General features: G+C 42.1%; 5 gene segments (V, D, J or C); all 5 read right to left on the reverse strand.

Moving 5' to 3' along the window:
* Nucleotides 1–6626: 6626 nt before the first annotated feature.
* LOC121614443 lies at nucleotides 6627–7422 on the reverse strand. The segment is given in 2 exon segments: nucleotides 6627–7012; nucleotides 7259–7422. Coding segments are annotated over 2 exon segments (411 nt in total).
* A 1597-nt stretch (nucleotides 7423–9019) lies between these two features.
* Nucleotides 9020–9886, reverse strand: LOC121614444 (the record flags this gene model as incomplete). The annotated part of the segment is given in 2 exon segments: nucleotides 9020–9366; nucleotides 9645–9886. Coding segments are annotated over 2 exon segments (390 nt in total), but the record flags the coding sequence as incomplete, so codon positions are not given.
* A 3696-nt stretch (nucleotides 9887–13582) lies between these two features.
* On the reverse strand, nucleotides 13583–14565 carry LOC121614440. The segment is given in 2 exon segments: nucleotides 13583–14024; nucleotides 14303–14565. Coding segments are annotated over 2 exon segments (429 nt in total).
* Nucleotides 14566–17434: 2869 nt separating this feature from the next.
* On the reverse strand, nucleotides 17435–18314 carry LOC121614442. The segment is given in 2 exon segments: nucleotides 17435–18117; nucleotides 18214–18314. Coding segments are annotated over 2 exon segments (414 nt in total).
* Nucleotides 18315–19172: 858 nt separating this feature from the next.
* LOC121615602 lies at nucleotides 19173–20127 on the reverse strand. The segment is given in 2 exon segments: nucleotides 19173–19552; nucleotides 19831–20127. Coding segments are annotated over 2 exon segments (423 nt in total).
* Nucleotides 20128–23964: the final 3837 nt, after the last annotated feature.

Consider the following 23964-nt stretch of genomic DNA (forward strand, 5'->3'; position numbering starts at 1 on the left):
CTCAGCACGCGACCAGGAATGTTGTCAGGACCAGAAGCTTTGCGAGCGTTGATCCTGCTGAGTGTCCTCCTCACACTGTCAGGGGACAGCGACAGCACCTGTTCGCCGGGAGGGGATGGGGATTTTTGTGCAGGTGTGCTGTTGTGTGCTGTGGTTCACCACAAAACCTCACAGGCTGAGAAAACTACAGAGAAACTTCTTTTTTACAGAAAAGAACAAAATCAATCAAAGCCAGAGTCTGAGATGCAACCAGTTCATGGACATGGGTGAATACTTGATTGGACTACAAATATCTCTGTTTCCATTGTGTTCCGTTATGGGATCACAATGATGGAAATGGAAAACCATGGAAACTGAATTATGGCTTGTGAAAAACTTTTTTCAGATTTTGATTTGAGAACTCATGAAAATCTAAATTAATGGTCTTCTTGTCTTATTTTTGAGGAGCAGGTGACCATGGTAAAAGCAGGATAATCCTTCATCAGGAGTTAATGGACTCGTCCGTCCTCTGTGTTGTCCATTGATTCCTGATAACTGACACCTCTTTCATATTTTATTTCAGTTATTCTGTCAGTACGTGAATTAATCTTCATTCCAAAAGATAAATTCCATGAACAACTGAATTTTGGTCAAAAGAACATTGTGCTTTATTATATGTAAAAGTTAACATCCTTCCTCAATGTGTCCTGTTTCAGGTCTGATGAAAATGTTTCATATCAATAAGATTTGAAAAAATCATTTGTTGCATGTTGCCATGGTTACCTTGTTAAATGTAATTGTGAGTGAATGAGTTGTCAGTGGTTTAATTTCTTCATCTTTCAGTGGTTCCAGACGGCATCATCACATCCCATTGAAGTTGAACAGTGTGTCACTCCCTCTAGTGGACGATGTGGAGTATTGTGTCGTGTGTGAATATTTTAACAAAGAATCCTGTCCTAACTTTTGATATTTCTGTGATCATTGTTACATTTACACCTCCTGATTTTTTGTAACTTCATCTTGGTTTCAATGTAACTCACCAGAAAAACCTCCACTCTGTCGTTGGACTCAACAATGAGTTGTTGTGTTGTTTAATATGGTGTCAGTGTCATATTATAGAGACTGTCAGTTGGTCCGCCTGTCCAGAGCTTCTGCAGATAATGAGGTACAATATGAAGCCTATTCACAACCTGCTTGGACATGTCGATGGCTCCAAATGGGATATTCTATTGAGAGCTCGTCGTTAGCAGGGATAGCACCAGTTTACCACCGTCAGTGTTCCATGATACAGAAAACACTCCCACAATGCAGCAGTCACATCCTTTGTTCTTGTGGGACAATAAAGATCTGAACTGAACTGAGTCAGCTTTATGGACCAAGTATGTAATCACATACAGCGAGTTCGACTCCATTTTAAAATTTGTCTCATTGTTACCCACAGTTTCATCTGAAATAACCTGCAGCTAAAAACAAGAGCAACAAGTGTAGTGTATGTGCATCACAGAAGTTGTGGACGTAAAACACGATTAAAATAGAAACAAGTTCAAACATAATTTAAAACTCAAGCAATCAAATGTGAATAAAAACAGATTAAACACAATGAAAAACTTGAGAATCAAACTGGGTCTTCAGGTTCAGCCGGCATCAAATATAGCTTCCTGGTTCTTTACATTTAGTCTGATGTAGGCAGTAAAGCTAATAGGACTAGATGTTTTAATCCCTTGGTCAGTAGGTAACTCTTGAACATAGCAGTCGGTGTGAAGTGGTGAAAGGGAGGGTATGTATTTCATTGGGGTCATCAGGTGGGTACCCTGCTTCATCGACGTTTCGTTGATTGAAACCCACAACGTCTCCAGAGGGCTCAACGATGTACCCAGCGTCCCAGGCACTGCAGGATGCTGGCTCCTTTGGTGTTGTTTGGTGCTCTTGAGTTTGGCCTGGTGGTACAAACTGTAGGAAGTGGACCTTTCCCTTTGCTGTTTGTGGAAGCTGATTTGTGGTGATTCGCTTCTGTTCCAGTGTCCATGCCATTTCTCTGACTTCTTGGTTATGTCTTCAAGTATAGCGCCCTTGGGTAAGACTTGTAGTGCATCCTGGCAGGATGTGCTCAAGGGATGCTGATGCTCGACACAGGGAACAGGCAGGATCTTCTCCATACCACAGTTTCAGATTTGAAAGGTGAGTGAGGTTTTGTGCAGTCCTCATTTAACTGGAGGAAATTCTGAACCAACCAGTCTTTAGTATTTTGCTTGGTTTTGGGGATTGAGGGGCTGGTTGATCTGACTAATCATCTGCATCACATTGAAAAGAGTGTTGTGTCATGAGTTTGGATGATTCTTCTGCATGGGAGCATATAAAGACATTGAAGAATTGTACCTAGAACTGAACCCTACAGAACCCCACATGAACTCTTTGCAGGCGTGGAGGACGAGCTGCCAATGCAAACAGTGACACCTCTGTTTGAAATGGAAGAATGGAACCAATCAAGAGCGGACCCAGAACTGCCGACCTGAGGTGTCAAGCCATCAAGGAGAATCGTGTGGTCAACAGTGTCAGAAGCTGCACTGAGATCTGGAAGAATTGAGATGTACTGGCATCCACAGCACAGAGGAGGTCATTTATGACTCTGAGGAGAGCTGCTTCTGTGCTGTGGCGTTCATGGAACCCTGACCAGAATTCCTCAAGAATATTGTGTTGGTTTAACAAAGACAGAATCTGATTAAAAGGAGCCTTTTATAAAACCTTCGATAAGATGGAGAATTTCAAGATTGGCCTGTAATCATGTGGACTAGTTGGGTCAAGATCAGACTTCTTGAGGAGTGGCTGAGCTATGGCATGCTTAAAATAGGACTGTACCTGTGGTGAGAGAACTGTTTACAGTCATCAGTGTGCTGGGACAACTGCTTCAGATCACTGTTTTAGGAGCTCTGTTGAAATGATATCAAGCTGACCGTGAGTGGGCTTCATGCCTGTGACTGGGTGGACATTGTTGGAAGCAGGAGGGTCCTCAAGACTCCATAGCTTTAGGCCACTGCTCTTTGACCTGATGCTGTCAGTTTTGTTTAGAAAGATATATATTTGAACTGCTCACAAACCTGAACGAAGACGATGACATGAACATTTTTATTATTTTATTATATAAAAACCAGTAGGTGGAAAAAGAAGAGGTATATTGTTGACCATTCTCTGACTCTCAATTCAAATCAAAGCTAATCTCCCCTGTGACACCAGAATGGTTCGAGCCGGCGCTGGAGCAGACAGAAAGAGACAACTGAGTGATCAAGGGAGGAAAAGTTGCAACAAAGAGACACATCATGTCTCTGGAACAACAACAAGACTCACAAAACTCTTTATGGTCCAGTGGTCTTAAAGTGGTCTTGAGTTTGAAGCATCATCCAGCTGGTTTGTCATTGATTTGCTGCTCATGTGAATCCTCCCACAGTGTTTGATGAGCAGCTGTAACCACAGTGACTCTGATCAAACAGGAATTGGCAGAATCCATCTGATTTGAAGCTGTGGTTTGAATCCCACTTCCCTCCTCTTTGAAGAGTCGTCAGATATGTGTGTTCAGCTTTTTGTGCAGCCTCTTCTACACTTTGTATCACTGTGTTTCCAGAGCACAGTAGTAGAGAGCTGTGTCTGCCAGGGTTAGCTTTCTTATGGTCAGTTCAGTTGATGCTCTTGATGTTTGACTGTCATATCGATCATCAGGAATATATTCCTCATCACTCCCTGATCTTGCACCTTTCCAGAGTATAAACTGAGGCGCCTGAAGGTCAGAATGATGTCTGTACCAGTGAAGAGAAGGATACTCTGATGTTGTCTCATATTGACATTTGAGTGTGACAGATTCTCCTTCTCTTCCACTGACTTCATCTCGTTCAGGAGAGATTTTGTCTCCAGCTGTTGGTCCTGGAAAAAGTGGAGAAAATGAAGCCATTAGACGAACATTGTTCATGAGGCTGAGAGGAGAAGACAGTGGAAAATGTCAAGTGTACAGTGTGATTGTATGGACACTGACAGTAAAAGACAAACGCTACAGTTCCATAAACATTCATTGTTCCAAGATGATGAAAAGGTGAGGTGCATTGTGTCCCAGCAAAGAAATGAGAAACGTTGTGAAATACAGGTTGTGTGTATGTGGTTAATGCAGCAGGTGAAAGCAAACTTCAGCTGCTGTTCTGTTGTAACACTCACCCATAAAGTGACAGAAGAGGAAAAAGAGCTGAAGCAACATGTCTTTGGAGTCGTCAAAGTCCAACAGACAGCAGAGCAGCAATGTTCTTCCACTGCAGGAGAATGAGTAAGAAATCATGTGATTGGTTGAGTTGAAGCTCAGTGGGCGGGGCCAGTCACCTCTTGATGTTATTTTGTCAGTTCAGCTCAACCAATAAATTGTTCCTCTGTTCACAGTAGCTCTGTCTCTAATCTGTATTACTTCTGTTTTCTTTGTTGGATTTGTCATCAGTGCAGTGACGCTGGCTCAGACCGAAAAGGCTTCATGGTGTGTGACTCCCTCTAGTGGACGTTGTGGAGTATTGTGTTGTGTTTGCTGCAGGGGTTTTTGTGCAGAGTTTTGCTGTTTCCTGTCACTGTGGGCCTCACAGCACAGTAGTACAGAGCAGAGTCAGTCACTGCAGCAGAGGAGATCTGCAGATCCATTTGGGTTTGATCCTCACTCACTTTCACAGTCAGTCTGGAGTTTGTTGCACGTTGTGTTCCCAAGTGAGAGATGAGGAACTCTGGTGGTTTCCCTGGATATTGTCGATACCAGTAAAACTCATTACGACCAGTTGCTTGTTTGGAGTATTTGTAGGACAGAGTAACAGTGCTGTCTTCTAAACTGGACTCTTCATTGTTGACTGGACTGAGGTCTTCACAGCTGACACCTAAAGGAAAAAAATAAGTCTGTAACTTTATGATGTGAAGGTTTGAATGAGTGAAGCTCTTTTAATGTTAATCATGTCACCTACCTCTTATTGTGAGCAGAAACAAAGTGACAAACAGACTGAAGTTGACTGACAGCATCTTAAAGATAAAGAGAATCTGTCTGTGTTTTGTATGAAACACCACTGTGAAATTTTGTGTCTTTTCTGTTGTTGAGTCCCAGTTTTGCTCCTCCCTGAATCCCTCCCTCCTTCCTCTCACAACTCTGACAAATGGTGTGTTGCTGCAGCTTGTGACTCATGTGGTTGTCTTGTGATCTAAGACTACAGCAGCATTAACAGGGGACGGTCCAAGGCAAGCCTGAGCCAGCCCTAACTGTCAGCTTTATCAAAGAGGAAAGTTTTAAGCCGACTCTTCAACACAGAGAGAGTGTCTGCCTCGTGGACCGAGACTGGAAGATGGTTCCACAGGAGACGAGAGAGATAGCTGAAGGATCTGGCTCAAGTTCTGCTTTTGGAGGTTTGAGGAACAGTTCATAAGCCTGTATTCTGGGACACGGTGTTGTTGTGGGGTAATAGGGTGTTATGAGCTCTTTGAGATACGATGGTGTCTGACCCTAACCCTAACTCTGATTTTTACAACGTTGCGTCGGTGAAACAAGGCAGTCCTTGAAATGTGTTTTTTCTGTGGGAATTAAAGGACATATTCTGATCAAACTTAACTCCCAGATTCCTTATAGTGGGCCTGGAGGCCAGTCAGCAATGCCATCCAGAGTAGCACAAAGTTAACGGTCATCCAGGTGTTTGTGTCCATAAGACAAACTTGAAGTTTCCTTAAGTGCTTGGCTTCATCTGGCTTCATTGATAAATATATGTGGGTGTCATCTGCATAGCAATGAAGGTTTCTGGAGTGTTTCCTGATAATATTGCCTCAAGGAAGCTTATATTGGGTGAATAGAGTCAGTCCAAGCACAGAACTTTGAGGAACTCTGTGACTAACGTTAGCATGCACAGAGGAATCATGGCTAACATGTACAAACTGGAATCGAGTGTCCCAGTCTCTGTAATAAGATGTGATGGTGAGTGGTGTGGAATGCAGAACGAAGCTGGAACAAGACAAGTCCTTCGTCTAATGTAATTATGAGGTCATTTGTAATTAAAGCTACTTTAAAGGACTGTGGTCCGTAGCCTGTTGACAACAACAGGTTGATCATATCAAATAAAGAAGTGCCAAAGAAGACAAAAACGTCTTTGAAAAGCCTAGTTGGGATGGTGTCTGAGAGACAGGTTAATGGTTTGGGTTCATCAAACAGGGTCAGAAGATCCAGCTCCCTTTCTAGAACCACAACTGCCATCACCGATACAATGAGCACAGTTTTAGTTGAGTAATGGTCAAAACAGTGTTTTTGCAGAACATTATTGTGCTGCAGTGAAGTTGACCTTTGACCTTTTGGATTTAAACTATCAACACTTCATCATTTTATCCTCTGAGACATTTGTCGGAAATTTATCGTAATTGGAGGGTTGTCTGAGGCTCAGTCCAGGACCTGACTGCATAATGAGTTGCTGCCTTAGTAACTGAGGTGCTGAATAAACACAGATTACGACTGCAAACTCAATGAAAACAGCAGCACATTTGTGCAAAGACATTTTCTTAGTCAGTCTGGCCCTGTGTGTTTTAACTTTAGTGCTTCATTTTGTGTTGTTTTTATCTTCACTGGCAAGAATCGACACAACCGTCACATCCCATTGAAGTTGAACAGTGTGTGACACCCTCTAGTGGACGTTGTGGAGTATTGTGTTGTGTTTGCTGCAGAGGTTTTTGTGCAGAGTTTTGCTGTTTCCTGTCACTGTGGGCTGCAGAGCACAGTAGTACACAGCAGAGTCAGTCACTTTAGCTGAGATGATCTCCACATCTACACGTTTCTCTGTTTTGTTGATGTGAGCTGAGAAAGCAGAACCAGTTGGATGGATCGATCCTCCCTCTGCGATGGAGAGCAGGAACTCTGGTCTGGATCTCTGGTATTGTCGGTACCACTGGATATTGGAGATAACACCCTCATATTTACAGGCCAGGTTGATGTTTCTTCCCTCTGCAACATGTTCTTCAGTCCTTTCTGGCTTTATGCTGTTCATGGAACTCAGGGCTGCAAAATGAGTTTTATTCATGTCAGTTAGTCTGCAAGAGATTCTCACATGAAGAGACTCAGAGGAGGTTCTGGACTTTTTCTGTCATCTTTGACCTTTTTCAGATGCATTCAATGAAGCAAAAGTCTTTTCTATCATGGAAATTGTTATCTGGCACAGATAAAGCTGTAGTTGTGAAATGTAGAGCAAATATCTGGTTAATACAGCAGGTTAAATGAGACTTTGATCTGTGTTGTAACACTCACCTATAAAGTGAGAGCAAAGTAAAAAGAGGTGAAGCAACATGTCTTTGGAGTTGTTAAAGTCAAAGAGACAGCAGAGCAGCAATGTTCTTCCACTGCAGGAGAATGAAAAACTAAAGCGCCTCTCTGCTGCACAGCCCTTCTCCTCAACATCAAGCTGACTGTGCTTTTAGTTCCTCAAACCTTTCTGCTCTGTAGACAGAAATCATCTCATTGGTTGAGTTGAATGTCAGTGGGCGGGGCCAGAGAGTAGCTTTTTCGAGCCTCTCTGCCGACCAAAGTTCAGTTCAAGCAGTGAGATGATTGGTTGATCCAGAGCAGCTCTGCCTCAGAGAAATGTTTTCTGGATGTCCAGGTTCAGTCCTTCACACCGTTCTTCTTCCATTTGTCCATTTGTGTCACATTTGAGGACTTAGTAAAGCAGGAGAGGACCTGACTAAAGTCCATCAGCCTCAAAGTTCTCCCCACTTGAATGTCTTGGTTCATCAGTATTTGGTCGTCCATGAAGTTATTTCTTCAGTCAAATATTGAATTTGTTGGTTTCAGATTGTTCATTTGCAGCCTGGATGACATTAATTTCTCAGATGCTCAGTGAGAACCTTGACATGATGATTTTCATGGATGTTTTAATATTCATGAAGGAGCAAACAGCTGTGGAGAGAAAGGACTCCCTTGGTGGATGCTTGTCAGCTTTTAGCTCAGTTGTCAGAGGATTTGCTGTGTGATTCTGTCTCATTGATGGAAACACCTCATCAACACAGTTACCATCCAACAACACTTGATTTCATCAGTTTCTGCTAGTGTGACTCCCTCTAGTGGACGTTGTGGAGTATTGTGTTGTGTTTGCTGCAGAGGTTTTTGTGCAGAGTTTTGCTGTTTCCTGTCACTGTGGGCTGCAGAGCACAGTAGTACACAGCAGAGTCAGTCACTGCAGCAGAGGAGATCTGCAGATCGACTCGATTTCTCTCCTCATTCAGTTGAGCAGTCAGTCGAGGGTTTGGAGGTGTTGCTTTCACCACTGACGGCTCTTTTGTATCAGTGATCAGGAGAAGGAACTGAGGAGCTGATCCAGGATGTTGTCGATACCACTGGAGATTTTCACCTTTAATTGAATATTTACAGGACAGAGTAACACTCCGGCCCTCTGATGAAAACTCTTTAGCTCTGCTGGCAGTGATGTCATCTTCCATGGTGGAACCTACTGAGGGAAACGACATGTTATATTGAGAGTTCTGTCCAAAAGTGAGAAATCCATCATTTGAAAAACATCACACATCAACGTTGATCAATGAAAACAAATGAAGCTGTGAACAGTTTAGTGATCAGTTATTAGTGATGAAGTCGTCACATCTGGAATTCTAATTGTTAAATTGTGAACTTATTCATTCAGGATCTTTATTGCTTTAAAATATCTTTATATTTCTGGTTTTCTAGTCAAAAACATACAAACCTATGAGAGTTGAGAAGAACAAAATTGCAGTGAGTGTTTCCATCTTTGCAGAGGTGAAAAGTTGTCAGTGAACGTTCAGTATGAATGAGTTCTGTGAGTTGTTGGTCTGATGTTCACAGCTGGAAACAAACAGTTCTCATGAAACACTTCTGCAGTCAGTAGGAGGGGACTGGTCTTCATTTGTGAAGCTCATCATCACAGCTGTGTCTCATGAGTGAAAAGATTCAACACTGTATCATCACATCTCATTGAAGTTGAGCAGTGTGTGACTCCCTCTAGTGGACGTTGTGGAGTATTGTGTTGTGTTTGCTGCAGAGGTTTTTGTGCAGAGTTTTGCTGTTTCCTGTCACTGTGGGCTGCAGAGCACAGTAGTACACAGCAGAGTCAGACAGCTGAAGCTTCTGGATCTTCAGAGGAACTGATTTTAAGGTGGAATTCAGTGTGGAAGAAAATCTCTCCTTGGACTCGTCTGGTGTGTTCCCTTGATCCCGTTGAAAGCGACTCAGTATGAATTTGGGGCTGTTGTTTCCATCCTGTTTGTACCAGAACAAAGATGGACTTCGGTCACTGCTCTCAAATGTACAGTCCAGCGTAACTGTGCCTCCTTCAGTAGCAATGACATCTGCTGTTGGCTGGATCACTCTGTCTTCTCCTTTACACTCTGAGGAAGAAGAGAACATGCAGAGGAAGACATGAATCAATGAAGATGATTGATTAAAGTGACCTGGTCAGAGTCAGACACACAGACATGTAGAATAGTTGTGACGTTCACTGACCGTGATCAGATTGAACCATTTGAGTTATTTCTACAAGGTAACAAGTGCTGACAGAAACAATCTGTTCTGCTTTTTCTACAATGAACATTAAAATGTGTGAATGTGCAGCTCAGAAATATGTTGAAGAGTTTTCAAAGGAAACATGATGTGTTTTATTTCTCACCAAAGCAAAGAGCAGCAAGAATAATCCACAGCCAATGTTCCATGTGTACAACGAGGCTGAAATGAAGAGGAGAAAGTAGCTGATGTTCAGCATTCAGAGTGAGAATGGTTCTCTTCACAGCAGCAGTTATTATTGACAGATGGTTGAACACAGTGCAGAAGTAGTGCAGCGCCTGCTTGATAATGTGGCCCTCTAGTGGAGGTAAAAAGTTGAGTGGAACAGTGTGGAAAAAAGGCTTCCAGCAGCTCGTCAGTGTGTCAGCTTGTGTTTTTGTACAGAGACTGTGGGTTTGCTGTCACTGTGGGCCTCACAGCACAGTAGTACAGAGCAGAGTCAGTCACTGCAGCAGAGGAGATCTGCAGATCCATTTGGGTTTGATCCTCATTCACTTTCACAGTCAGTCTGGAGACTGGATTAGATATTACTGTTCCTGTTCCTGAGTGAGAGATGAGGAACTCTGGTGGTTCTCCTGGATATTGTCGATACCAGAAGAAATAATCACCACCAGTTGCTTGTTTGGAGTATTTGTAGGACAGAGTAACAGTGCTGTCTTCTAAACTGGACTCTTCATTGTTGACTGGACTGAGGTCTTCACAGCTGACACCTAAAGGAAAAAATAAGTCTGTAACTTTATGATGTGAAGGTTTGAATGAGTGAAGCTCTTTTAATGTTAATCATGTCACCTACCTCTTATTGTGAGCAGAAACAAAGTGACAAACAGACTGAAGTTGACTGACAGCATCTTAAAGATAAAGAGAATCTGTCTGTGTTTTGTATGAAACACCACTGTGAAAGTTTGTGTCTCTTCTGTTGTTGAGTCACAGTTTTGCTCCTCCCTGAATCCCTCCCTCCTTCCTCTCACAACTCTTACAAATGGTGTGTTTGTCAGTGCTGTGGTGCTGTTATTCACTAAATCACATCATTTCCATCAGGGAAGAAGTACGGTGGCTGAGAGAGCTCAACGTGCTGCAACCTCAGAAAACTCATTCAAATCAAGAAAACATCATTGATTTGAAACACATTTGCAGCATTTAGAAAACATGCTGCAGATCCACAAAATGACAGCAGAAGTGTTTCCAGAGGACTCTGAAAGTGCCGAACACGGCTTGGACACGCTTGTTGTTGCTGCAGTTTGTGACTCATGTGGTTGTCTTGTGATCAAAGCCTATAGCAGCATTAACAGGGGACGGTCCAAGGCAAGCCTGAGCCAGCCCTCACTGTCAGCTTTATCAAAGAGGAAAGTTTTAAGCCGACTCTTCAACACAGAGAGAGTGTCTGCCTCGTGGACCGAGACTGGAAGATCCACTCTGACCCTAACCCTGTTTTTTTTTTTTTTTTTTTTACAATGAACACGGCTTGGACACGCTTGTTGTTGCTGCAGTTTGTGACTCATGAAGTTACTGACGTTGTTCTATGTATCATCTGTTCACTGTTTTTTTGTTATTGTTATTTTGTTTGTTGTTTGATATTTTGTTATTTGTTATTTTGTTGTGCTCAGTGTGATCTGCAGCGTTCACTGACCTCCAAAGACCACGCAGATTCAAAAAACAAGTTTGTGTTTTCAAGTTAAAAAATATAATAAAAATATAATGATATAATATCAAATATGTACAAATATAATATAAAGACATTTATATTTACGTAATAACAATAATATGTATGTCATTACACTTGCAAAATGAGTAATAATAATAACAGTTGCAGTCAAGCAGGACAACGATAGTCGGCTCAAGCATGATGCAAAACACATGCAGCTATGATCCATGTCAACCTGTGAGATGAGAATGCACAAAGACTCCAGGGAAGAAGCTAAGTTGGAAACATGTATTAATGGGTCATGAATGTGGACTGAGAGAGAGAGAGAGGAGGAGGAGGAGAGAGGAGCTCAGTGCATTGAAAGCCCGCCAGGAGTCAAAGCCTACAGCAGCACAACTAGAGGCTGGTCCAAAGCAAGCTTGAGCCAGCCCTGACTGTAACCTTTGTCAAAGAGGAAAGTTTTAAGCCAACTCTTAAACACAGAGACGGTGTCTGCCTCTTGACAGCTGAAGGCTCTGACTCTCGGAGTATTTTTAACACTTTTGGAACCATAAGTCAGCCTGCATTCTGGGACACAGTATTGTAGTGGGGTAGGAGGGTACAATGAGTTCTTTCAGATCAGATGGTGTTTGACCATTTCAAGCTTTTTGAGTTTTGATTTTAGAGAGAAATATGATCTCTGTTCCCAGTGTTTGTCAGAACACGTGCTGCAGTGTTCTGGATCAGATGGAGAGTCTTCAGTGACTTGTTGAGGCAGCCTGATAATCAGAACTTGCAATAATCCAGCATGGAAGAAACAAATGTTTGGACTAGTCTCTCTTCATTGTTTTGAGACAGGATGTGTCTGATTTTTTACAATGTGACATAGGTGAAATGGGCAGTCCTTGAAATGTGTTTTCTGTGTTAAAGGACATGTCCTGGTGAAACAAAACTTCCAGATTCCTGACAGTGAAGCTGGAGGCCAACACAATGCCATCCAGAGTACTTATGTCATCAAATTGTACGTTTCTTCAGTTAAACACCTCTACTGTCACTTCGGTTTTGTCTCAGTTTAGTAGCAGATTGTTAAAGGTTGTCCAGGTCTTTATGTCCTTCAGACATGCTTGAAGTTTTGTTTTTCCTAAGGTCAGATAAGATAAATCTGTATTCATCCCCAGCACGGCAAATTTGGGTGTTACAGGCAGAAGGCAATAGTCATAGAAATAACAACAGAATACAAAATAAAAGTTATCTACTGTATGTATATGTACATTTTATGCAAAACAACTGTCAAATAAATATTTTGCGATAAAAGAACTTATGTTGCCAAAAAAGATATCCTGTCAAAATGTACTGACAAATTGCCTCAAGGAAGCATAAACAGGGTGAACAGAATCAGTCCAACCACAGAACCTTGAGGAACTCTAACGTGACTAACGTTAGCATCCACAGAGGAATCATTAACATGCACAAACTGGAATCTGAAGAGTTGAACTTAAACCATCTCAGTGCAGTTCCTTTAATACCAATTAAGTTTCCAGTCTCTGTTGTAGGATGTGATGGTCAATGATGTGGAATGCAGCACGAAGCTGGAACAACAAGTACAGAGACAAGTTCATTGGTTAGTTTGACAAGTGCTGTCTCTGTGCTATGATACAGTCTAAGTCCTGACTGGAAGTCCTCAAATAAACAATTGTACTGTACAAAGTCAATAACAACTGATTGGTGACTGCTCTGTCAAGCATTTCGGAGAGAAAGGGGAGGTCAGATATAAGTCTATAGTTGTCTAAAGCCCCTGGATCAACACTGTGCTTTTTCAGAAGAGGTTTAATATCAGCAACTGTGAAGGACTGTGGGACGTAGCCTATTGACAACGACAGGTTGATCATATCTAGTAAAGAAGTGCCAATGAAGAGAAAAATTGATGGTTTTTGTTCATCAAACAGGGTCAGAAGATCCAGCTTCCTTCAAAGAACCACAACTGCCATCACTAATTCAATCAACACAGTTTTAAGGTGGAAAGCAAAGATTAGTGTCACCATTTCAATGTCTGAAATGTGAAAAAATGGTCTCCATCTCCCCTTCTGTTCCTGAGTTATGGTGTTGAGTAATGGCCAGAAAAGTGTTTTTGTCACAGTGAAGTTGACCTTTGACCCTTTTGGTATAAACATCAACACTTCATCATTTCATCCTCTGAGACATTTGTTGTAAATTTGGTCATAACTGGAGGGTTGTCTGAGGCTCAGTCCAGGACCTGACTGCATAATGAGTTGCTGCCTTAGTAACTGAGGTGCTGAATAAACATTACGACTGCAAACTCAATGAAAACAGCAGCACATTTGTGCAAAGACATTTTCTTAGCCAGTGTGGCCCTGTGTGTTTTAACGTTAGTGCTTCATTTTGTGTTGTTTTTATCACCACTGGCAAGAATCTACACGACCATCACATCCCACTGAAGTTGAGCAGTGTGTGACTCCCTCTAGTGGACGTTGTGGAGTATTGTGTTGTGTTTGCTGCAGAGGTTTTTGTGCAGAGTTTTGCTGTTTCCTGTCACTGTGGGCTGCAGAGCACAGTAGTACACAGCAGAGTCAGACAGCTGAAGCTTCTGGATCTTCAGAGGAACTGATTTTAGGGTGGAATTCAGTGTGGATGAAAATCTCTCCTTGGACTCGTCTGGTGTGTTCCCTTGATCCCGTTTAACGCGACTCAGTATGAATTTGGGGCTGTTGTTTCCATCCTGTTTGTACCAGAACAGATAGGAACTTGGGTTGCTGCTCTCAAATGTACAGTCCAGTGTAACTGTGTCTCCTTCAGTAGCAATGACATCTGCTGTTGGCTGGATCACTCTGTCTTCTCCTTTACACTCTGAGGAAGAAGAGAACATGCAGAGGAAGACATGAATCAATGAAGATGATTGATTAAAGTGACCTGGTCAGAGTCAGACACACAGACATGTAGAATAGTTGTGACGTTCACTGACCGTGATCAGATTGAACCATTTGAGTTATTTCTACAAGGTAACAAGTGCTGACAGAAACAATCTGTTCTGCTTTTTCTACAATGAACATTAAAATGTGTGAATGTGCAGCTCAGAAATATGTTGAACAGTTTTCAAAGGAAACATGATGTGTTTTATTTCTCACCAAAGCAAAGAGCAGCAAGAATAATCCACAGCCAATGTTCCATGTGTACAACGAGGCTGAAATGAAGAGGAGAAAGTAGCTGATGTTCAGCATTCAGAGTGAGAATGGTTCTCTTCACAGCAGCAGTTATTATTGACAGATGGTTGAACACAGTGCAGAAGTAGTGCAGCGCCTGCTTGATAATGTGGCCCTCTAGTGGAGGTAAAAAGTTGAGTGGAACAGTGTGGAAAAAAGGCTTCCAGCAGCTCGTCAGTGTGTCAGCTTGTGTTTTTGTGCAGAGACTGTGGGTTTGCTGTCACTGTGGGCCTCACAGCACAGTAGTACAGAGCAGAGTCAGTCACTGCAGCAGAGGAGATCTGCAGATCCATTTGGGTTTGATCCTCACTCACTTTCACAGTCAGTCTGGAGACTGGATTAGATATTACTGTTCCTGTTCCTGAGTGAGAGATGAGGAACTCTGGTGGTTTTCCTGGATATTGTCGATACCAGAAGAATAATCTTGAGCAGTTGCTTGTTTGGAGTATTTGTAGGACAGAGTAACAGTGCTGTCTTCTAAACTGGACTCTTCATTGTTGACTGGACTGAGGTCTTCACAGCTGACACCTAAACAAAGAGATAACTCTGTTATACCATGTTGTCAAAGTGTGACTGAATGAATCACATCCAACAAACATGTGACTGAAGCTTTTTCATGCTGCGTGATCTAACATACCTGTTAGAATGGAAAGAAACAGTAGAGAAAACACACAGTGATGCAGTGACAGCATGTTGAATAAAGGTAATGTTTGTGGTCTGTGTGTTGAACTCTGCTGAATATGGAAGTTTCTCTCTCTTCTATAGTTGAGAACCAGCTCAGCTCCTCCCTCAATCTCTCCGTCTCCTCTTCGATCTGTATTTTCACTTCTCTCTGTGACTCTTCCTCCTGGTTAACAGACTGCTAGCAGCACTTTGTACCAGCTGGAGGTGGGAAGGTTTTTCTTTGTTTGTGTGGTTTCTTTATAACAGGAGTCACAGAAAGGAAGCTGCATTGATTTTCAGGATGGATCACTTTTTCAGGGTTCAGGGCAAAGAAAAGATGGACTTGTTTTCTATTCCTAAAGTGAAGACAACATTATTTCATCACTCTACAACTGAAGTCTGCTGATAATGAAAGAAAAGATCAGCGTCAAATATTATTCCACATCATGAGCAGTATGCTAAACATTTAGCAAACAATTTAGCAAGATTTAATTTCAGCTGGTTGACTGAATTTAAATGATCTCAGTTCTGGACTCAGTCAGTTGTAGGAAGGTCTGGAACAGCAACAATTCACATATAATAAACCAACTGACACAATTTCAGTGATGAAAGAAACAAGCAATTTGAACATGAGAGGACCCAGGATTGAACCCTGTGGTTCACCACAACACATCACAGGCCGAGAAAACAACCAGAGAAACTTTTTTTATGCAGAAAAGAACAAAATCAATCAAAGCCTGAGTCTGAGATGCAACCAGTTCATGGCAGGGTGTCCGTTGATACCGTAGTTCCAGTGACACTGTCTGTTCACTGTTCTATTCAGCCTGTATCTATATTGAGTAACCATAAAGTACGCTGCCCCCTAAACTAACTGATCCTTTGTATCACATCAACGATCATCTCACATCTCATTCGCTGTTCAACTGGCTGCTTCAGGCTGTGGCGGACACGTGACCCATCTGCTGTTCCTGAGCGTCTGGATATTGATTTGGGGACTGTGACAAGGCCGGATAGCCGGCTAGTCTTGTTCTTAAACATACTGTCAAATTATATTTACTGTTTGTCAGCCGTACGCAATGTTATTGACTTTGGATCTTGACAGCATAATGTTAGCTTTTAAGCTAGCAGCTGAGCCAAAGGTTCTGTGAGCTAAGTGGACGACAAATATCTCCTGCTGCCGAGTCATTAGATAAGATAAGATCAACTTTATTAATCCCCTGCTAGGGAATTTGGTGTTTCAGGCAGCATCAACAAAACGAGCAACAGCAATGGCAATGGAAAAGAAAAAATACATAATAAGTTGACTATATGTACATTTTATACAAAAGACTATATAAATTATATTGCCAAATGGAAAGACCTCGATAAATATTGAAAAATTGCACAAGGATTGAAACAACACTTGCACGTGGTTGTTATGGACAAATTCAGTTACAAATATATATATATGTGTCACAGGGGAAATAAAACGATGTATGCCTAGTGTAATATTTAAGGAAGAAGGAATATAATATTGCACAGGTTGTAGCATGTATGAGGTAAAAGGATGTTTACAGTAGTGCAAAGAAAAACAGTATATGTGTGAACACAGTGCTACATTATACAATGCCTGAGTTAAATAACCTAATGGCTGTTGGAATGAATTACCTGCAGTAGCGTTTCTTCTTACAGGGTGGATGCAGCAGTCTGTTGCTGAAGGAGCTGCTAAGGGCCACCACTGTGTCATACAGGGGGTGGGAGGGGTTGTCAATGGTGGATGTCAGCTTGGCTAACATCCTCCTCCCACCTACTGGTGTCCAGAGGGCAGTCCAGGACAGATCCAGCTCTCCTGACTCTCTTTGTTAAGTCTCTTTCTGTCCCTATCAGAGCTTCCACAGCCCCAGCAGACCACTGCGTAAAAGACTGCAGATGCAACCACAGAGTCATAAAATGTTTCAACAGTATCCTTCAAACTCCAAAGGACCTTTCTTAGCAGATGCAGATGACTTTGGGCCTTCCTGTACAGGGCATCTGTATTGGTAGTCCAGTCCAGTTTATTGTTGAGGTGGACACCCAGGTGTTTGTACTCCCCCACGATGTCAATGTCCAAACCTGGATGCTCACTGGTGGGATCTGTGACCCCTTCCTGCAGACATCTATCACTATCTCCCTTGTCTTGCCTGCGTTGATGTCTGTATCATTGGAGAACTTTTGGATGTGGCAGCTGTCCATCTAAAGTCAGATGTGCAGAGGGTGATGGGAAGGGAAAGGAGCTGCAAGCATCCTTTGTGTTTGCAGAGGTTAGTCCAGTGTTTTATTGTCTCTGGTGTGGCATTTGACATACTGGGTGAAGGTGGGGAGAGTTGAAGACAGGGAAGTGTGGTTGAAATCTCCAGAGATGAGGAGGAGGGCCTGGGGATGCGGTGTCTGCAGCTGTGAGACTACATGGGATTGTTAAGATTGTTCCAGGCATCAGTCAAACTACCAGGTGTTACCAAGGAAACTGATTTATGGCTTGTGAAAAACTTTTTGATTGCAGAACTCAAGAAATTCTAAATAGATTCAGTTTTGGGGGGCAGGTGACCATGGTACAAGCAGGATAATGCTCAAGGTCAGATTTATTTGTTGATCTCAACTCAGAAATACATCATAATCATGTCTGAGAGGACAGTGATTCCAGGCTGTAGCATCATCATCCTGTTGAAATTGAGCAGTGTGTGACTCCCTCTAGTGGACGTTGTGGAGTATTGTGTTGTGTTTGCTGCAGAGGTTTTTGTGCAGAGTTTTGCTGTTTCCTGTCACTGTGGGCTGCAGAGCACAGTAGTACACAGCAGAGTCAGTCACTTTAGCTGAGATGATCTCCACATCTACACGTTTCTCTGTTTTGTTGATGTGAGCTGAGACACCAGAACCAGTTGGATGGATCGATCCTCCCTCTGTGATGTAGAGCAGGAACTCTGGTCTGGATCTCTGGTATTGTCGGTACCACTGGATATTGGAGATAACACCCTCATATTTACAGGCCAGGTTGATGTTTCTTCCCTCTGCAACATGTTCTTCAGTCCTTTCTGGCTTTATGCTGTTCATGGAACTCAGGGCTGCAAAATGAGTTTTATTCATGTCAGTTAGTCTGCAAGAGATTCTCACATGAAGAGACTCAGAGGAGGTTCTGGACTTTTTCTGTCATCTTTGACCTTTTTCAGATGCATTCAATGAAGCAAAAGTCTTTTCTATCATGGAAATTGTTATCTTGCACAGATAAAGCTGCAGTTCTGAAATGTAGAGCAAATATCTGGTTAATACAGCAGGTTAAATGAGACTTTGATCAGTGTTGTAACACTCACCTATAAAGTGAGAGCAAAGTAAAAAGAGGTGAAGCAACATGTCTTTGGAGGTGTTAAAGTCAAAGAGACAGCAGAGCAGCAATGTTCTTCCACTGCAGGAGAATGAAAAACTAAAGCGCCTCTCTGCTGCACAGCCCTTCTCCTCAACATCAAGCTGACTGTGCTTTTAGTTCCTCAAACCTTTCTGCTTTGGAGACAGAAATCATCTCATTGGTTGAGTTGAATGTCAGTGGGCGGGGCCAGAGAGCAGTTTTTTCAAGCCTCTCTGCAGACCAAAGTTCAGTTCAAGCAGTGAGATGATTGGTTGATCCAGAGCAGCTCTGCCTCAGAGAAATGTTTTCTGGATGTCCAGGTTCGGTCCTTCACACTGTTCTTCTTCCATTTGTCCATTTGTGTCACATTTGAGGACTTAGTAAAGCAGGAGAGGACCTGACTAAAGTCCATCAGCCTCAAACTTCTCCCCATTTGAATGTCTTGGTTCATCAGTATTTGGTCGTCCATGAAGTTATTTCTTCAGTCAAATATTGAATTTGTTGGTTTCAGATTGTTCATTTGCAGCCTGGATGACATTAATTTCTCAGATGCTAAGTGAGAACCTTGACATGATGATTTTCATGGATGTTTTAATATTCATGAAGGAGCAAACAGCTGTGGAGAGAAAGGACTCTCTTGGTGGATGCTTGTCAGCTTTTAGCTCAGTTGTCAGAGGATTTGCTGTGTGATTCTGTCTCATGGATGGAAACACCTCATCCACACAGTTACCATCCAAAAACACTTGATTTCATCAGTTTCTGCTAGTGTGACTCCCTCTAGTGGACGTTGTGGAGTATTGTGTTGTGTTTGCTGCAGAGGTTTTTGTGCAGAGTTTTGCTGTTTCCTGTCACTGTGGGCTGCAGAGCACAGTAGTACACAGCAGAGTCAGACAGCTGAAGCTTCTGGATCTTCAGAGGAACTGACTTATTCTTGATTGCAGCATCAAATCTGTCTTTCTGGAACTCTGCAGCATTTTCTGCTGTTGTTGAGAAACGTTTCAACATGTACTTTGGGAAACCATTTTCTTCTTGTTTGTACCAGAACAAAGATGGACTTGGGTAACTGGTCTCAAATGTACAGTCCAGCGTAACTGTGTCTCCTTCAGTAGCAATGACATCTGCTGTTGGCTGGATCACTCTGTCTTCTCCTTTACACTCTGAGGAAGAAGAGAACATGCAGAGGAAGACATGAATCAATGAAGATGATTGATTAAAGTTACCTGGTCAGAGTCAGACACACAGACATGTAGAATAGTTGTGACGTTCACTGACCGTGATCAGATTGAACCATTTGAGTTATTTCTACAAGGTAACAAGTGCTGACAGAAACAATCTGTTCTGCTTTTTCTACAATGAACATTAAAATGTGTGAATGTGCAGCTCAGAAATATGTTGAAGAGTTTTCAAAGGAAACATGATGTGTTTTATTTCTCACCAAAGCAAAGAGCAGCAAGAATAATCCACAGCCAATGTTCCATGTGTACAACGAGGCTGAAATGAAGAGGAGAAAGTAGCTGATGTTCAGCATTCAGAGTGAGAATGGTTCTCTTCACAGCAGCAGTTATTATTGACAGATGGTTGAACACAGTGCAGAAGTAGTGCAGCGCCTGCTTGATAATGTGGCCCTCTAGTGGAGGTAAAAAGTTGAGTGGAACAGTGTGGAAAAAAGGCTTCCAGCAGCTCGTCAGTGTGTCAGCTTGTGTTTTTGTACAGAGACTGTGGGTTTGCTGTCACTGTGGGCCTCACAGCACAGTAGTACAGAGCAGAGTCAGTCACTGCAGCAGAGGAGATCTGCAGATCCATTTGGGTTTGATCCTCACTCACTTTCACAGTCAGTCTGGAGACTGGATTAGATATTACTGTTCCTGTTCCTGAGTGAGAGATGAGGAACTCTGGTGGTTTTCCTGGATATTGTCGATACCAGTAGAAAGAATCACCACTAGTTGCTTGTTTGGAGTATTTGTAGGACAGAGTAACAGTGCTGTCTTCTAAACTGGACTCTTCATTGTTGACTGGACTGAGGTCTTCACAGCTGACACCTAAAGGAAAAAATAAGTCTGTAACTTTATGATGTGAAGGTTTGAATCAGTGAAGCTCTTTAATGTTAATCATGTCACCTACCTCTTATTGTGAGCAGAAACAAAGTGACAAACAGACTGACTGACAGCATCTTAAAGATAAAGAGAATCTGTCTGTGTTTTGTATGAAACACCACTGTGAAAGTTTGTGTCTCTTCTGTTGTTGAGTCCCAGTTTTGCTCCTCCCTGAATCCCTCCCTCCTTCCTCTCACAACTCTGACAAATGGTGTGTTTGTCAGTGCTGTGGTGCTGTTATTCACTAAATCACATCATTTCCATCAGGGAAGAAGTACGGTGTCTGAGAGAGCTCAACGTGCTGCAACCTCAGAAAACTCATTCAAATCAAGAAAACATCATTGATTTGAAACACATTTGCAGCATTTAGAAAACATGCTGCAGATCCACAAAATGACAGCAGAAGTGTTTCCAGAGGACTCTGAAAGTGCTGAACACGGCTTGGACACGCTTGTTGTTGCTGCAGTTTGTGACTCATGTGGTTGTCTTGTGATCAAAGCCTATAGCAGCATTAACAGGGGACGGTCCAAGGCAAGCCTGAGCCAGCCCTAACTGTCAGCTTTATCAAAGAGGAAAGTTTTAAGCCGACTCTTCAATCAATCAATCAATCAGACTTTATTTGTATAGCGCCTTCCAACATCCAAAAGGAGCACAAGGCGCTTAACAAGGAAAAAAAAATAAAAACAACAAATAAATAAAATAAATTAAAACAAGTAAAAAGAATTTAAAAAAACACACAGTCAGAAACAGACTAAGCATTAAACGCCAGGTGGTACAAGTGCATTTTAAGATGACATTTAAAAGCATTAAGATCAGAGACAGTCTGCAGCTGCGGTGGAAGAGAGTTCCAGAGCTTAGGGCTGTGAATGGCAAAAGAGCGGTCTCCATACTTTTTATATCTTGCCCTGGGGGCAACCAAGGAGATGTGGTTTGATGAGTGGAGAGTCCTGGCAGGTTGATAAATAGCCAGCAGCTCTTTGATGTAGGCAGGGGCCTGTCCATTTATGGCCTTGAAGAGGATCAGCACTCTGAAACGTACCGGGAGCCAGTGGAGCGCTCGGAGGGCCGGGGGTGATCTGTGCTGTTCGTAAGCCTGCATTCTGGGACACGGTGTTGTTGTGGAGTAATAGGGTGTTATGAGCTCTTTGAGATACGATGGTGTCTGACCCTAACCCTAACACTGATTTTTACAATGTTGTGTAGGTGAAACAAGGCAGTCCTTGAAATGTGTTTTCTGTGGGAATTAAAGGACATATTCTGATCAAACTTAACTCCCAGATTCCCTGCAGTGCTCCTCAGCAATGCCATCTAGAGTAGCACAAAGTTAACGGTCATGCAGGTCTTTGTGTCCAAAAGACCAAGAAAAGGGCTGATGAACATCCCCACAGTATTTACCCTTGAGGGAAATGAAATTGAGGTTGTACATCTGTATAAATATCTTGGTATTTTGCTTGATGACACCCTTACATTCAAAGCTCACATTGAAAATATTGTTAAGAAATTTAAACTGAAACTGGGTTTCTTATTTAGAAATAAATTTTGTTTTTCTTTTAATGTCAAGAAGCGCCTTGTGTCTGCAACTCTTGTACCCATTTTAGATTATGGACATCTGTTGTACATGAATGCTTCAGCTCAATGTCTGAATAAGATTGATTCTGTTTATCATGCTTCCCTGAGGTTCATTACTAACTGTAGGGCTCTAACCCATCACTGTGAATTATACTCCAGAGGTTGATTCACTGGTACACCTTCATATACAAAGCAATACTTGGACTACTGCCAACCTACATCTGCAGCCTCATCATGCTGAGGAGCGTTAACTCTTATGATCTGCGCTCCAATGACCAACTGCTGCTCTCTGTACTGCCTTATCGCACAGAGCAGGGAAAAAAGGCCTTTGTTTTATCTGCTCCTACCTCATGGAATAAGCTGCAAAAGGACATGAAACTAACAGAACTGATTCCATTGACTCCTTGATTTGTACTTGTTTTAAGTGAATTGTTTTTATAATCAAATTGAAATTTTTAACTTTGTAACTTGTGCTGCCACTTGGCCATGACGCCCTTGGAAAAGAGATTTTTAATCTCTGTTTGGACTTTTAAGTTCTTAGCCCTCCGAAAAGGCTTGACAGGAAGCACACAGTGGGTACAACTCGTGTTATCCTTTGTCTTCTTTTTATTTATAACAAAGGGACCTCAGGCGACACAGTTGTCACAGGCAACACAGGTCATAAACCTAGAATGGTTAATCAAAATAACATATTACATATAGTAACTTTTTTAATGTCAACAAACATAGCCTTTTTAATATTTATCAATCAAACATACTCCTATGAATTAAAGCCATGAACTAAAATACACACAGCAGACCCAAATGATTAATCACAATATAACCATTAGCAACTAACAGTTAAGCCAAATGCTAACAACAGCCAGCTAAACACTAGTTTAGAAGGCTAACGGCGTTAGCTTAACATGCTAACCGGCGATGCTAACCGCGAGCTAGCACGCTAATCGGGAGCAGTCAACAACTTTATCTCACACTCATATCACTCTCTAAGACTGCCTAGCAATGAAACGAACACCAAGCAATATATTTTTACGTTACACATTGTTAGTAGTCTGTTTCTTTAGCTGCAGCTCACCAATGGGCCGTGTGCCTCTGCCAAAATACCCGACACAACTGCCGTAAACGATAATACCGGAAATCATGCGGACCATTTCAAAATAAAAGCGGGAGTGCAAGCTCTTAAAATAAATGAGCTAGATTCACAAATAAAGGTCAAATAACTAAAGTCTTGACAATCTCAATGGGCCAATTTTCCTGGTAAAATAAAGGTTTAAAAAAAAAAAAAAGACAAGCTTGGAGTTTCGTTAAGTGCTTGGCTTCATCTGGCTTCATTGATAAATATATATGGGTGTCATCTGCATAGCAATGAAGGTTTGTGGAGTGTTTCCTGATAATATTGCATCAAGGAAGCTATCATGGCTAATCATGGCTAACATTTACAAACTGGAATCGAGTGTCCCAGTCTCTGTAATAAGATGTGATGGTCAGTGGTGTGGAATGCAGAACGAAGCTGGAACAAGACAAGTCCTTCGTCTGATGTAATTAGGAGGTCATTTGTAATGAAAGCTACTTTAAAGGACTGTGGTCCGTAGCCTGTTGACAACAACAGGTTGATGATATCAAGTAAAGAAGTGGCAAAGAAGACAAAAACGTCTTTGAACAACCTAGTTGGGATGGTGTCTGAGAGACAGGTTCATAGTTTGGGTTCATCAAACAGGGTGAGAAGATCCAGCTCCCGTCAAAGAACCACAACTGTCATCACCAAAACAATGAGCACAGTTTTAGTTGAGTAATGGTGAAAACAGTGTTTTTGCAGAACGTTATTGTGCTGCAGTGAAGTTGACCTTTGACCTTTTGGATATAAACTATCAACACTTCATCATTTTATCCTCTGAGACATTTGTCGG

The sequence above is a fragment of the Chelmon rostratus genome, chromosome 12 (genome assembly GCF_017976325.1).
Source record: "Chelmon rostratus isolate fCheRos1 chromosome 12, fCheRos1.pri, whole genome shotgun sequence".
In the NCBI taxonomy this organism is placed as follows: Eukaryota; Metazoa; Chordata; class Actinopteri; order Chaetodontiformes; family Chaetodontidae; genus Chelmon; species Chelmon rostratus.